The sequence below is a fragment of the Anser anser genome (assembly GCF_964211835.1).
Source record: "Anser anser genome assembly, chromosome: 8".
Classification (NCBI taxonomy): domain Eukaryota; kingdom Metazoa; phylum Chordata; class Aves; order Anseriformes; family Anatidae; genus Anser; species Anser anser.
Window position 1 is genome coordinate 23,388,032 of NC_139728.1, and position 15,124 is coordinate 23,403,155.

At 56.2% G+C, this 15,124-nt stretch overlaps 1 protein-coding gene across 4 annotated transcripts; it reads right to left on the reverse strand.

Annotated features, from left to right (window-relative positions):
- Positions 1-1,739: 1,739 nt before the first annotated feature.
- Positions 1,740-12,148, reverse strand: TAL1 (TAL bHLH transcription factor 1, erythroid differentiation factor). 4 transcript variants are annotated; one of them, XR_014587244.1, is made up of 7 exons: positions 11,952-12,148; positions 10,591-10,740; positions 8,891-9,322; positions 8,157-8,248; positions 3,390-4,647; positions 2,122-2,229; positions 1,740-1,942 (listed from the first exon to the last, which is right to left on the reverse strand). XR_014587244.1 is itself a non-coding variant. In XM_083845637.1 (5 exons), coding segments are annotated over exons 2-5 (945 nt in total). In that variant the 5' UTR covers positions 10,593-10,740; positions 11,952-12,148; the 3' UTR covers positions 1,740-4,228. The 4 variants fall into 4 exon arrangements, 2 of the variants coding, with proteins under 2 accessions (XP_083701763.1, XP_083701762.1); XR_014587245.1 differs by lacking the exon at positions 10,591-10,740 and having other exon boundaries at positions 1,740-2,229; positions 11,952-12,092; XM_083845637.1 differs by having other exon boundaries at positions 1,740-4,647.
- Between the last annotated feature and the right edge of the window lie 2,976 nt (positions 12,149-15,124).

Consider the following 15,124-nt stretch of genomic DNA (forward strand, 5'->3'; position numbering starts at 1 on the left):
TGTGCCCCAGCCACCTCACGAGCGCAGTGTCAGGGGGATTTTCTGCCACTGGGAGCTCACACATCACGTTAGAAATGTGCCTGAGCACAATGCCTTTAAATGCATTCGCTTCTGGTTTATGAGGAAACCACTTTTTGCCTGAAAATTCCCCACGGCACGAGGCAGACCAAAATCCCCATCACTTCTGAAGCGGTGTGTAACCAGCTAGCTGCATCTGGTGGCCAAAGCAATGAGCCCCAGGCTCGTCCACATGCCCCAGCCAGCCAGGGGCAAAGTCACCCACAAAATCGCCCCCATCTCTGCAGACATCATTTTTGTGCAAGACTTGGCCCTAAACAAACAAACAAACAAACAAATAATAATAAAAAAAAGGATAAAACCAGGTTGTTTTCTTCTTCCTTATATCTGAACAAGAAGGACAGTGGGGTTCCAACACCAAACTCACGCAGGAGGTGGGGAGGCCCCGGTCATTTTGGAAAATATTGGAGGCAGGGCAGTGCTCATCACCACTTGCAAAGCAACACCTTTGTAAAACAAAAATTACCGATTGATGGAAAAAGAGTTACATTTTCCATCAGAAGACAGGAGCAAAAGCGGCTTTCAGAGGGGGATCCGTCAGGAGCAACACACGTTGGTGAGTGGGCGGCATCGGCCCCCCCCAGCCCTTTTTGTAGAGCCCTATATTAAATGTATGTGTGCAAGGGGTGGTTTTAAACCCTCACCTTGAGTGTGTGCATCCTGAGCTAAACAGCGTGCTGCCGGCGAGGGCTGCGTGACCCAGCGGGCTGTTTTCATTTAAAAAAATAAGCAGAAGGCGGAGGTGGAGGGAGACCTGTCCTGGCAGCAGGAGGGAGGGAGCAGGCTGGGACGTGGGAGGGAGAGATAAACGGCGTGAGGGCTATCGGCTCCTTTCGGGACGGGGGTTAACGCATGTGTGCAGCGGTGATGGGACGACAGCAGATAAACACCCTGCTGCAGCCCAACGCCCGGCCCCGTGCCCACCAAGGGGCTGTGCTGAGCCTGCCGGGCTTTGTAGCAGCTTGGCTCCGGGGGATGCTTTGAAAAAGTGAGGGATGCACTAAAAGAGCACATGGAAATAGTTTGTGACTCCAGAAGTCATGGAAATTAAAGCCAAGAAATACCAGAACTGATTTTGTTCACCTGCTCCTTGTCACAGGAGCTGTGCTGGTCACGGCGTGCTGCAGCTGCACATGCATCTTCAATGCACCAGGTAGCCCTATAAATATTATATATATATATATGATTAATGTCACCAGCTCACCAGTTTTTTAGCATTTCTGCACATGGCTGTGACAAGCACTTCTTGTTTTCTGTTTTGTTTTTGTTTGTTTCTTTGAAAAAGAGGAATTGCTGTCACCACCTATTAAAGACATGGCCAAACACTGCTGGGGGCTGAAAAATCAGCGTTGCCCCCAGCAGCCCCAGCCCCAAAAGAGGGACAAGGCCACCAGCTGGGGACTTTCGGGGACCTGCAAATAACTCGCAGCAGTCCCAGTGTGCCCGCTCGGCCCGTGGCAGGGGATTGCTCCACAGCGCGTCTTCCTTCCTGCCGCCCGCCCCGGCCTCCCGCCCTGTTGGGACGGGTAAATTGTTTTGCAAGGGCTTTGCTGGCCACAGATGGCTTTTGGTGGCCGGGCATGGGCTGTCCTGTAACACACGGAGCTGAAATACCGGTGGGTGAGAGCAAGGAGCGGGGAGAGAGGAGAGCGAGTGGAGGCTGCTTTGTAAAACTTTATTTAGAAATATTCTCGATATATTCATTATATATATATATTTATATATACAGACACATTACAACAAATGTGTTTTCTAAATAGCACATCCACAGTGGGTTGAGAATCAGGGTACCAGGTCTGGTCACTTCGTTTCTGCAGAAAAAATGCAGAAACCCAAGGGGAGGGCGGCAGAGAGAGGGACGGGGCTGGAAGAAAAATCATGGTAAGGAGAGAATTCAATCACACGGTACGACATTGACCGAAAGTGCCGTCTCAAACAGAAACGTGGCGATGTTCCACACACCAAGACATGAAGCAGGCAGGAGGGGAGATGGGTGGAGGAAATGTACCATTCAAATCACAATTAAAGTACGACTGTACATACCCCGGGAGGACTACGGCGCGCCCTGCTACGAGGCTGGAGGCAGGCGTGCGTGCGGGTGGGTGTGCGTGCGGGTGTCGAGGAGGTTGTACCATTTTGTCAACTGTTCGGCTACCGAAAAGGGAAAAAAAAATAAAATAAAATTGTGGGGAATGAAGAATTTTGGTGCGTCGGTGATTTTTCTTGTAACAGTTCAAGAAAAAGTAAGACCCAGGGTTATTTTAAAGGCTGAAAACTGAGAACAACTGCTTGACCCGTGTGACAGCATCCCTCTCCCTTCCCAGGGGGCCGGTGCTGGTGGCAGTGTCCCAGGGGACCTTTGCCAGCCCCTGGGCCCCCTGTCCATCCCCGCTGCCCTCCTCTCCTGCCCCAGTACCAGGGACACCGGTAACTGCTCAGCATCACTCCAGCACCCCTTGGGATGGGTGGTCTGGACACAGGAGGGCATTTTCCTCCTTTTCCCCCAGTATAAGAGGTGGGAAACTGCCAGTTTCTGAGGATTTGGGGCTATGCTGGAAACCTCTTTTTGAGCTTGGAGCCCTTGGTGGGGAACACCTAACGTGCTTGCCCCACACTAGGAAAAGTCAGCCCGATGCTTATTATTTGCAAAGAAACCCTAAAAACAAGCAGGGATAGAAACAACCAGGCTACGATGTGAGCATGCTGGCAGGCACACGCACAAATCCTGTGTTCCCTTGTACCTCAGCGCCTCTGAAAAGGAATTAGTGTGATGGAAAGCATCCCTGCTCAAAGGGCTGTTTCCCTTACAGAGGATGTGTGTGTTTGTTTTACTGTAACGTGGCAATTTCTGAGCCTTGAAGCACAGGGAGAGATTGGGCTGAGAGGGGGGCACCCCGCAGCACCGGTGCCTGGCCTCTGCTTCCCAAGTACCCACCCGGGGCAGGGATCAGAGGATCGGGTCCATCACGACCCTCAGTTCTGCAGCCACCTAAGCTCTTGGGATGTAGCCTAACCCCAACGGTGCTGTTAGCACTCACCCTATGCAAGGAAATTCGGGGAGGCTGCGGCCTCCTAACAGCCTCACCCAGGCAAGGGCCTCCTAATGCCTCCTTGCGCCCAGCCTGTGGGCACCGGCACGGGCGCACGACCATCACTTTCACACAACAAAACCAAAAAATTCAAAGCATACCATACCACCAAAACCCTTTTACAACCCTATGTACATGCACGCTGCTGGTGCATCGTTGATTCCCTTGGCTTTTTTCAATTCAAAAAAGTCCCTGGTTCAATGGGATGTTTTCTCTCCTTACCAGTCCTGAAATTCGTCTTCCTCGAGAGGAGCTCTGCCCTACAAAAAGCGCCAGGGAAGCTCAAGGAGACCACCTCGGGACCTCGCCTGCTGCGTTACCAGCACAGGGATCGGGGACGTGGAGGGCGGTGGAGAGCAGGGAACACCTATGTACCTTTTGTTCAGTGGATACTGCGTGGCGGCATTAAACAGAAGTAATCCCACGTCATAAATACAACACCCCAAACAATCCAGAGTTGGGCAGAAGGGAAAGGAAGAGAAAAAAAAATAAAAAGAAGAGGAGAAAAATAAAAAGTCTCAATCCTTTTAATAGTTCTTTTGCTGAGGGCATTTTTCACCTCTTTAAAAAGGTACAGTCAAAGCTCTCGGACAAGAGGCCCCCGTGGCCCCGGCTCCGAGAAGCCGCATGCGCTCCTGGGGAAAGGCGGCAGTGCCCGCAGCTCCCTGTGGCCTCCGGAGCCACGTCCGTGGCCTCGGCTGGAGAGAAAGAGGAGTTCGGTGTCTCCTGTCCCAGCTGGGTGACTGCTTAAGTGGCCATCAAGCGATCTGAAAAACCCTCGAAGTGCTGGAGAGGCACTGGCCACGTCGCCCTCCCCTCCTCAGAGTCACGCCACGAGCGATATGTACAACGAAGACGACTTCAATGCTTTGCTTCTTCGTACGGTCCCGTACCTAAACGCCGAGTGTCCGTCCCGTTGGGTCTTGCTCTCGGCCAACACGCCGCCCGCCCCGTCCTGGGCCGGGAGGACGGGGAGCCCGAGCCCCGGGGCAGAGCGTCCCGAATCCCACCCGCCCGGGTCTCGCCTCCCCCTTCGCGCTCGGGGAGCGCCGTGGGGGTCATCACCGCTGCGCGTTGCCTTCTACGGGGAGGATGGCGTGGTGCAGGCCCCGCGCGTGCTTCGAGTCCAGCGCCTCGTGCTCTTCCGTGAAGCTGTCCGGGCTCGCCGCGCCATCTAAAGAACTTCCACAGCTGGAGTTAGGAGACAACATATCCTGCAGGAGGTCTTCCTGGACTATCCCCGAGTCTTTGTTCCCTTTGCCCCTTTGGTTTCCTTCTTCCTCCTGGTCGTTGAGCAGCTTGGCCAGGAAGTTGATGTATTTCATGGCCAGGCGCAGAATCTCGTTCTTGCTCAGTTTTTTGTCGGGCGGGTGAGTGGGGATGAGCTTGCGAAGCTCGGCGAAGGCTCCGTTCACGTTCTGCTGTCTCCACCTCTCCCTGCTGTTGGTAAAGATGCGGCGAACCACTTTCGTGTGAGGACCTGCAATCGCAACGGTGCAGAATTAGGATTGACCCTTACCAAGTCATTAAATACTTCAGTGAATAAGTTGCTGTTTCCCAAATTAACCAATTTATTTTAGTCACATCAGCAAGGCAGCAAGGTGGGAGTTTCCAGCTAACTGGTAGCTACCTGAGGAGGCACAATAGCCATAACTTTGTTCAGTCCAGTGGAAGGGAAAAGTTGAGTCGCATCTTTTTAGATGCCTTCTGAGAAGCCTAAATTTAGCTCTCCAAGGAGAAAGGCTCAGGCCATGACCTGCGCAGAAAGCTGGCGTATTTTCAGGGTATTTCAGCAACAAAAGCCCTATTAAAAGGCTAAGTCACCAGATGGTTTTATTTTCCATCTCAAAAGTCTCTTAAGGACATGCTGGTGGGACAGAGGGATCAGCAGGAGCAGAAGCTTTAACGGGACTAAGATCCAGAGATTCCCCTCCTGCCCCTGATGCCACCAGGACCCAGGGCTGGCAGAGACCATGGAGATGCCACCAGCCCTCCGGCTGGTTCGTGCAGTGGGGTGGCAGGATTCGACCCAATGTCACACAGTGAAAGCAGTGCCCTTGCTGCAAGGGTGATGCAAAGGTGGAAGACGAAGAGTTTTACAGCTGACCCGAGGACCACCTGCTGTCTCTGTACAGCTGCACCGCAGGGCGAGGGCTCCCTATCAGACACTAATTGGAGAAGGGACCCTCGATTGCCAGGGGTCTCCATTTGGCTCGGTTACATGTGAATTTCACTGCCATATTGCTGAGGGAACGTGTAACACAGGATGGATGCACAAAACGTCAATTCTCCTTTCAGCTCATCAGGGTAATTCCTGCTGGCATGACCTAGGCATTGCCTCCACGCTAGGGGAAACCCAAAGCAAAAATCAGCCCAACAGTACGGTGCTACAGGAGTAGCAACGCCATAACTCAGGACTGCAGATCCTTGGGTCCACATAAACTAGCACATATAAGGAGAAACAACCATAATCCGTCTCCATCCTCACCTCCAGGGCACGCTGACAGTGGAAGAACACAGCAATCTCTACAAACTATGGAAGAAAGACCATGGCATAAGCCACTGTCGGAGTAGGAAGCATGACAGACAAAGAAAATCATCGCAAAGTATGAAGCAAAGGCTTGCAAACAACCCATCGATGGCCGTGCCCTAAGGTCTCTGCCCCGTAGCCCTTTGAGACATTTGTCCAGCTGCTCCCCTCCGGTCACATGAAATGCTCCTGGCCATAGGGTTTGCATGGGGACACTCATCCAAGGAGGCTAAATCTGTCAGCTTCTCCAACGTGCAGGCACCCAAAGGACTCCCTTCTCCTTGCTGCCTGCTCAGGAGGAGCAGGGAAGTCCCCACAGACTGCAGAGGCAGGCGGCAGGGAGAAACTCGTCTCCAGCCACTCAGATCCTGGTCTCATGCCTTAGTAAAGCCAATTTTCCCCTCTCAAGCAGCACATAAATGATTTTCAAATGAATTAACATGCAAGAGCTCAGGGAAGGGAGAAGTCTCTTGCCCTCTGTGCCCCAGGGTGATGGGGAAGGTGGTGGGGAGCGAGGGGACCTTGACCACCTGCAGCACCCAGCTCGACTTGCTGCCATCTCCTACCGTGACGCAACAACGCCTACACTTCAACGCTCTTCCCAGACAAAACCAAGCAAACAGCCTTGGATCTAGAAGGAGATGCAGCTTAAAATATTTTTAGGCACATAGAATATAAGAAAAAAAAAATATGGTATTGTTAATTTTCTAAAAATCTCAGTCTTCACAGGCATCAAACCTGCATCTCATTCACTGAAAGCTGCCTGCTAAGAGGCTTCTGTTCATAAAATTTTGAAGTGAGGCAGAAGACCTGTTCATTTTCATCGGGGGGCACTCAGAACAAGCTCGAGACTCTAACAGAAATTCTAACACCACCACAATTTTTGATCCCACATCAAGGCCAGTAACTGAATTAAACACGTATTTTAAAAAGAGCCCAGACTTTGGTCAAAGCGTGTCAAGCAGTGCAGAAATTTAAAATGCCTCATAGCTGTAATAATAAGGAAGAGATTCATTTATCATAAAGGAGCTTGCCTCGTAATTAATCCAAGCAGTTGGCTGAGAATTTCTGCTTGGATTTTGTTCCAATTGATTGATCGATCGATGCTTTTTTTAATTGCAATTACAAATCTGAGAAAAAATAGCAGAAAGATGAGCTTCCAAAGCTACAGAATATTCTTGCAGATAGGTTTTTTTTTACATTTATGCCTCTGCGTAGATCTATTTTGTAAGAGTGGCATGGTCATTGCACACTGCTGTCCCCATTCCCCACATGCTCAGCACCAAAACCTTCTCGCTGCAAATCAACGAGCCAGAACCTGCAGGATCGGGCCCAAACTATAGAGCTGAGTTACCTGGTGAGCACAGAGCCCACAACTCGGTTACAACCAAACATCTCTGCAGTCCCTTAACACCTAATTTAATAACGGCACCGAAGGGCGAAGCAGGCACCAGGATTTGAGGGACCTCACCGCAAGCATTCAGCCTCTGCCCAAACCCCGACAAAACGAGGTTGTGGTGCGGGGCCGAGCGCCCACCTGGGGACACAGCCCCTGCCCCTGGACAGACGGACTGAATGTGCTGAACAGATGGAAGAGAAAAGTGGAAAGGGGACAGAAACAGTGACGAATGTAGATAACGCAGCGAACCCATCATTCCACACCGCGTTATTTCAGAGCGGTGTGGATTATACATCTAATTTTGGATTGGGAAGAAGGGAACAGGGAGCTGGAGGGAAGGACAGGGAGTTGTCTGGCTGCTGGCACGCAGCATTTACATTTGCTAGAGAGAAGGCGACCCGCAGGCAGGTGGACGTGTCAGCCTCCCACGCTCAGCCCGTTTGTGCAAGCATCCTTGTGTGCGTGTGTCCTCCTGCTCCGCGTGAGCTACTGCAAGCCCCGCTGGCTGCCCAGCCCAGGTGGCCAGATCCTGCCCTGCCTTTCCCCTGCTGCCTTCCCCCCAGCACAAAGGGGATCCCCACTCCTTGGGACCACGCAGGACCGGGCAGGGGACCGCAGCGGGCTGCAGCACGGTGCCGGCAGCTACGGGACAAATGCGGTGCTGACCCTGCGCCCCTTACCCCTCTGCTCCCCGGCAGTTTGGGGGCAGCTCAGACCTCTCTGAGCTCTGCCTTTTGAAGGCTGGTGTCTGAAAGGCTTTGCGAGCAGAGCCCGGCACTGCGATGGCCCGATCCAGCCCCCGCACAAAGACAAGCGCAGCGGCTCCCTTCGGATTGAGCCTCAAAGCGATCCTGCGGGGCAGGGGGGGTAATTAACCAGGGTAATTAACCACAGGCTGGACCTCTCTGCTGAATGAAACCCCCGCGGCACACGCTGCTGCCGGGTCGCCAGCCCCGGGCTCTGCGCGGAGCCTTACCCGGGGCAGAGGGCACCCTGCGGGGTCCCCCCCCCCGTCCAGCCGCTGCTCCCCCCAGCCAGGAGCGGCCCCCCCGGTGCTCACCGTCGGTGATCTCCATCTCGTAGGGCGAGGGCCTCCTCTTCACCCGGTTGCTGCCGTACATGGAGAAGGAGTCCGGCTCGCCGAAAAACCCGCTGCAAACGAGAGGCAGAGAAGGCGGTGGAGAAAACCAGCAGCTCCCTGTCCCCGGGGGATGCCCGGGGCTCACGAAGCCCAGCCCGGGGCGTGAGGAGCCAGGAGGGGGCTGCACGGAGCCGCACGGCCCCGGGACACGCAGCCGGGCAGGGGGCTCGCTGCTCGGAGCCCCCCAGCAGCCGGGGCCGTACGCCCCGTCGGGGCGCACCCGCGTGTCGCCGGGTGGCGGGGGGGGGAAAGGGGGTTCCCCCGTGACCCCCTACCCCTGGGACAGGTCTCTGTGCCCCGCATTTATCCCCGGGGGGCACCCCAGCTCTTGAAAGCAGCGGCAGACCCCTTTCCTCCCCCCCCCCCGAATATCTGCTCTGCCTGCGGTATTTCTGCCGTGGATTTTTTTTTTTTTCCTTTTCTAGGAACGACAGTTTTTCGTTTAGATTTTTTTTTCCCCCCTTTCTTGCGAAGTTACCAACACGCAAACCCGCGATGACTAAGCCGAGCCCCCCCCCCCCCTTCCCTTTCTCCATCCCTCCCTCCCTCCCCAGCCCCACGGCCCTGGGGGGGGGGGGGCTCCCCTCGGGGAACCGCTGCGTGGGACCCCCCCGGAGGGGAAATAGGGGTGCAAGCAGGGGGGGGGCACGGACCTGCCGATGGCTCCCAGCGGCTGCCCCAGGTTGTAGAGCATGGCCCTGCCGGGGGGCTGCAGCGGGAGCGCGGGGGGGCTCAGCTGCACCATGCGGGCTTCGCAGGCGGCTTCGGCGGCTCGGCACGGCTCGGAGCCCGGCGCTCTCTGCATCGCCTCCCCCGCCGCCTCCCGGCTTTTTATGTCCAGGGAGCCCCCCCGGCGCACCAGCTCGATGACGGGCACGGCGGCGGCGGCGGGGGGCCCGGGGGAGGGCCGGCCCGCCTCCTTGGCCGCCCCGTTGAGCAGCAGCTGGGGCTCCGGCGGCGCCTCCATGCCCCCCCGGCTGCCGTCGGGCTCGCTCGTGGGCTCCGCTTCCGAGTCGTGCCGCCGGGGGGGGCGGGCATCGCGGGGGTCACTGGGGGGCGGCGGGGCGGGCGGCCTGTCCATCGTCCTGCGGGGAGAGGCGGCGGTGAGAGCGGCCCCGGGGGGGGGGGGGGGGTAAAGGAAAATAGGGGGGGACTTGGGGAAAAAGGAGGGGCAAGGGGAAAGGGGGAGTCAAGGGAAAAAAAAGGAGGGTCAAGGGAAAAATGGAGGAGGGCAAGGGGAAAGGGGAGCACAAGGGGAAAAGGGAAGGGAAAAGGGGGGAGGACAGGGGAAAAAGGGGGGGGCAAGGGGAAAAGGGGGGGTACCCCAATCCCGCCCCGACGGCGCGCAAGGATGCTGTGCTCTGACGTCACGGAGCGCCCCGGCCCCACGCAGCGATGCACGGCTCTGACGTCACGGAGCGCCCCGGCCCCGCACGCACCCCAGGACCCCCCCTTTGCCCCCCAAAAACCCCATAATCGGGTCCCGTCGCCCCCCTCCCCCCCGCCTCGCAGATCCGCGCCGCCCCGCGCCGAGGGGGCCCCGCCCGGGGGGGGGGGCGCAGGGCTGGGGAGCTGCGCGGCCAAGCCGGGCGGTGGGAGGCTCGGCCCCTCCATTTTGGGGGGATTTTTGCCTTTTGGGGGGATTTCTGCCCGCAGGCTCTGCCCCTAGGGCCGGACACACCGCGGCCCGGCCTGCGCGGCGGCATCTCCTTATTTATTTATTTTTTTTCCCCGTCTCTTTTTATTTTTTTTTTAAATAATCGTTCATTTTGAAGACGGAAACAAAGCTGGCGTGGCGATTTGGGGGGGAGCGGGTTAAGGGCAGGCAGCGGGGAGCGAATCCCCCCTGGCCGGGGAGGCAGGAAGGAGGAAGGGGCCAGGCGCCCTGCGAGGCGCTGCCTTCCCCCCCCCCCCCCCCCCCGGCATTGTCTGCTGCCGCCCCTCCAACGACTCCTGTCGCGACAGGGCACCCCGAGCCGAGGGCGGGGAGCCATATCGCGACCGGTTCCGCGCTGCTTCCCCCCCACACACCCTCCTCGTTGGGTTTTTTCCCCCATAAATAACGGGTTTCGCCGGGCTGCGGCACCGCGCGTCCCGTCCCCGACCTCCCTGCAGCTTTGGCGTGGGGCATTATTATTTTTTCGTTTCTTTTGGGCTGATTCAACCCCAATTGAGAGAGAAAACATTATTTTTTTTTTCCCCCTCCCTATCTCTCCATCTCCAAAAAAATAAAAAAATAAATACCAACGCAAAGCACGAGCTTTCTGCCTTCCCTCCAGCCCCCTCCCCGCCAGCCCTCTCGAAAGAAAATCTAATTGCCTATTCCGATATTGTATGGGAAGAGATTACTCACATGTGTCATATTTAAGTAGGGACACCGCAAGTCTCTCCTGTTTCAACAAAAGCGCTCTCGGTGTCAGGCTGAATTTACTCCTCCCACCTCAAGGTACTTACGACTTTACAGAGAGGAAGGACACCCGCATCGGGATAAAACTGCTAAATCCTGGGAGGAAGAGAAAGGAAGGGGGGGGGGAGAAAAAGAGGAGAGGGTGGATCTCGTGGGGTCGGGGGAGCGCCGGAGCCCGGCGGGGAGAGGGGTGCAGGGAGGGGACGGCACCCCCGGGCGGGCACCCGCACCCGGCCTCGGCGGGGAAAAATAAGAAATAAAATTAAAAAGAAATAAAATACATGTAATATAAAAAGGGAGGAAAAATAAGCACGATATTTGGGATGAATTGGGTGGGTTTTCGAAGAGCCCGCTTTCCCCAGGAGGAAATCCCAAAGGGGGCCGGGGGTGGTTTTATGCCGGTGGGCTCGCAAGGAGCGGCGGGTGGCAGGTGCGGGGGGACAGGGACCGGGACGGGGACAAGGACCGGGATAGGGACCGGGAGCGGCCGCGCTCCCCGCCCGGCCCGGCCCCGTTCCCCGCTGCGGATCAACAGGAAGGCGAGCGCCGTTCCCCCCCCCCGCCCCGGCACCGGGATGGCGAGCAGGGAGCTTTTCCTTTCGTTAAGCAACGAAATAAAACCAGCCCGGTGGCCTCTCCTCCCGTTTTCGTTAACAACGAAATCGGAAAAAAAGCAATAAATAAATAAAAAATAAAAATAACGGTAAAAAAAATCCAGTGTTTTGCGTTCGTTTGGGTGGAATTGCATCGAGAAAATGGAGCCGGGCGGGGGGGGGGCATTAATTCCCCGCCCGCTCGTTTCTGCTCTTCAAACTCCTTTTGTTTTCCAGCCGCGGATCGGCAGGAAATTTCCAGCCCCGCGACGCACCTCTCCCTCTGCCCTTTGGGGGAAATCACCCCAAAACGGAGGGGGAAAAGGGAACGGGCTGGGGGGGAGAAGGGGAAAGGCCCCATCCGTCGGCCGGGCCCCACCCGAGAGGCCGGGGGCGGCGGGCCCGGGGGGTGCGGAGCCCCCGCTCCCTGCTGCGGCACCCGGGGGGGCGCGGGGGGCTGGCACCCCAATTTCACAGGGACGGCGTGCTGCTCTCCTCACCCACCCGCATCAAAGAAGAACAAAACGATAAAAAAAATTACACACAACCGCGGAAAAGCCGAGCTTTTCTTTTTTTTTTTTTTTCTCCCCCCTCGCCCGTCCTTGGCACAGCGCAGAAGCCCCCAAGCACCCCAAAAAATAACCCCCCCCCAAAACCCCAACCCTTCCCAAGCGGCCCCGGCCCCGCTGTAGGGCCGGATCCCTCCCCACTCACCATTTGCTTTTCATTGGGAAAAGTGAGTGGAGCCATTTTGTGGCCTACGCGTCGCGGCTATATTTGTAGTAAGTGTTGGGTGGCTTCAGCTGGGTAGGCTCTAATTCCACATCACGTCCAGTTTCCTATTTAGTATGGAGAGCGGAACACTACTGCAATGTGGCCGAGAGAGATAAAACCCCAGCAGTGGCCCGCCTGCCCTGATAAGCTTCTAAACCCATTATTTATGAAATGATTCATTATTATTTGGCAATTTTATCGAAGGAAAGCGGAAAATTATTGCAGGGATATGCATAGGAATAACTCCGGAATGCATGCCTTCTAGCTTTTTATGTGTGTGTGCTTAGATGCTCTTAAAAAGACACTGGGAAAAAAAAAAAAAAAAAGAGGAGTAATAAAAAATTGCACTGTGCCTGCCCGCATCTGAATAGCAATTCTTTATTTTAGTCCTCTTGGAGGTTATTATGCCCCTGCATATTTTTTTTTTTGATTAAATATGGAACACCTACTCCGTTCTTAATTAAATTTAATGAGCCAAAATAAATTGTTGGAGATGCTGAGAGAGAGAGGGAAGGGGTGTGGGCTGCTCTGGGACGAGAGGAGGTAAATAAAGCACGCGGAGAGGAGATGTTTCGGAGAGCAGTGGCCCCGTCCCCACCTTCCTCCCCTCGGTGTCTTCGCGAAAATTGGGGCCGGCTCCTTCTTAATGCTGGGGAGGAGGGGACGGGGAAGCCGGGGGGAGCCCGGCCTTGGGAAATTTGGGATGTGAGCGGCGGGGAGTTGTGCCAAGCCCGGAGGAGAAGGGCTCGGGGAAGGGGGAAAGGAGCCCTGGGGGTGCGCGGGGCTCGGCACCGGCAGCGCGCCCCGTCGGGGACGGGCGGCTCTCGGTGCGCTGGGGGAGGCGGGCGGCGGAAAATCAACGAAATCGCTGAAAATGAGGGACGGGGGGGCCGGGACCGGGGACTGAGGCGTAACGGGAAGGGCCCCGATCCCTTCTGCGGGGACCCCGGGGCCGGAGCCCGCAGCGGCCGCACCTGCCGGCGGCCGGCGAAGGGGGCGGCGGGGCCGGGGGCGGCGGGGTCGCTATTGTGTGCCCGCCACCTGCACGGCCCCGGCCGGGGGGGTGCGGGAAATCGCGGGGCTGTTTTTCTTCCTTTCACTCCTTCCCCTCAGCCTCCCGCTCTGGATGCGGCCGTGGGAGAGGTTTCGCCCCGGCTCCCCCCCCGGGAAGAGCTCGGGTAGCGGCCCCCGGGGGCAGCCGTCACGATATGTGTGTGTGGGGGGGGGGGGGGGGGGAGCTGTCACGATATACGGGGGAGCCGTCACGATACGGGGAGCCGTCACGCTGCCGGCACGGTGCGTGAGGCGGCCGGGCAGGGTCGGTCACGACAGCCGGGGAGCCCGCCGTGCCTCCAGCCAGGAAACACGAGCATTTGCAAGCCGGCTCCTCTAACCAACAGGAAGTGTTAAAGATAGAACAGCCGGGGCTGGGCCGCGCAGATTAGGAAGCCGAGCATCTTCTGGGCCCCCAGACCCGGGGGGCCATCCCCTCCTCCGGCCCGGCTGCGAGCGGAGCCCCCCCCCGGTCCCCCCCCCCCCTTCCCCGAGCCCCCCGGCACCTGCCGAGCTCCGAGCAGGGCCGGGAGCCGCGGAGCAAGAGCTGGAGAGGTTTTGCTTTCGTTGTGATGAAGGGGAGCTGGAAACAACAGGGGAAAGGCCAGCGAGGCAGCTCTGAGGGGCTGCCCCCTCCCCGCCGCACCTCCCCAGGCTCAGAGCAAACCCAGACCCGACTCTCCAGGCGTTTACCCCCGGAGCCGCAGCGGGTGCTTTGGGAAGAAGGCATCAGGCATCCCCAAATCTCCCAGCCCTACACCACGAAAGGAAAAGCGGTTTTAGGGAAAGGTGGTTTCTTTTTTTCGGTCAGTAACTGAACGTTTCAATAGCTCGGCTCGCTGTCCAGGATCACGCATGATTTGCGTAACTTCATTTAATACCACACCCTCGTCCCGAGCTGCGTGCAAGCAGTTAGGCTTTTGTTTTCAAATTGCTCCTAGCCTGCAAGAATTTGAAGAAAGTCTTCAAAATATTAACCAATACAACTGTCATCTTCCTGTGTTTCCAGACATTTTACAATAGGAAACAAAGAACAAAACCCTACAACAATAGCTCAGAGGTATGAATTGCCTCATTCATCCCAGTGGAATGTCCAAAAACATTAACTATTTTTTGGCTACTTCAGCAGAAACCAGGCTGCCAGATTGTAAGCTCATGCCCGACCCGCTAACACTTCGGAGTGGGAAAGCCTCTTCTTCCCGGCACGGAAAAGTAGTAGCAGCTTTCCTGAAAGGAAGCGAATATTCTTGGTGATGGAAGAGGCTGCTGCGAGGAGAGAAATTCTGACACAGCATGAAGCTGCCGCCTTCCTCTCTAGATCCAGGCAGCTCAGCTTTGCTCCAAAAAAAAAATAGTAGCTTAATTCAAGCCTGATTCTTAGCCCACAAAGGCCCATGAGGTGGTAGATGCTGGAACTCTTACTGTAATAAATTAATTAGCAGTTAGTCTATAATCAAACATACCGTAAGCTAACAGAGCCACCCCAGTTCTTCAGCTCTGAAAGGGAAAAGCCTGGGACTTTGGCGGGGGTTGCTTTAATTTCTGCTTTAACACCCTTTGAGCAGGAAAGACGAGGTCAGCACCGTGGGCTGAACTTGTGTTGAGACAATGCCATCATTAAAACAAAGTTTGTTCAGACTCCCATTAAGCCCGAAGCGTGTTGATGCACCGCAGCCAGGGAGAAAACAGATGGCACTATGTCATTCGGCTCCGTCCTCCCCGTTACGGATGGTGGGAACTGGAATAAATTGCAACTTCCACCGCCAGGGCCTCGTTTCCAAGACCAGGAGGTCAGAAGGGAGCCGCGTTTCGCTGCAGTGACGCTGCTGGAGCCACGTCCTTAGGACTTGCCAGAGGAAGCCGAGCTGTCAAAGCCAGCGCTGGGCACCTGGGGCTTCCTGCACCAGTAGGAACACAACCGACACCACAAGCCCAGAAGCGTCTACTACACCTAAAAATTTGTACAAAAGTCCAAGTCTGAACAGAAAACCAATAGCTGAACTCCTCAATTTCCATCGTCCCATAATAGCAATCCCAATAATACACTGTAAAGCTTTCAG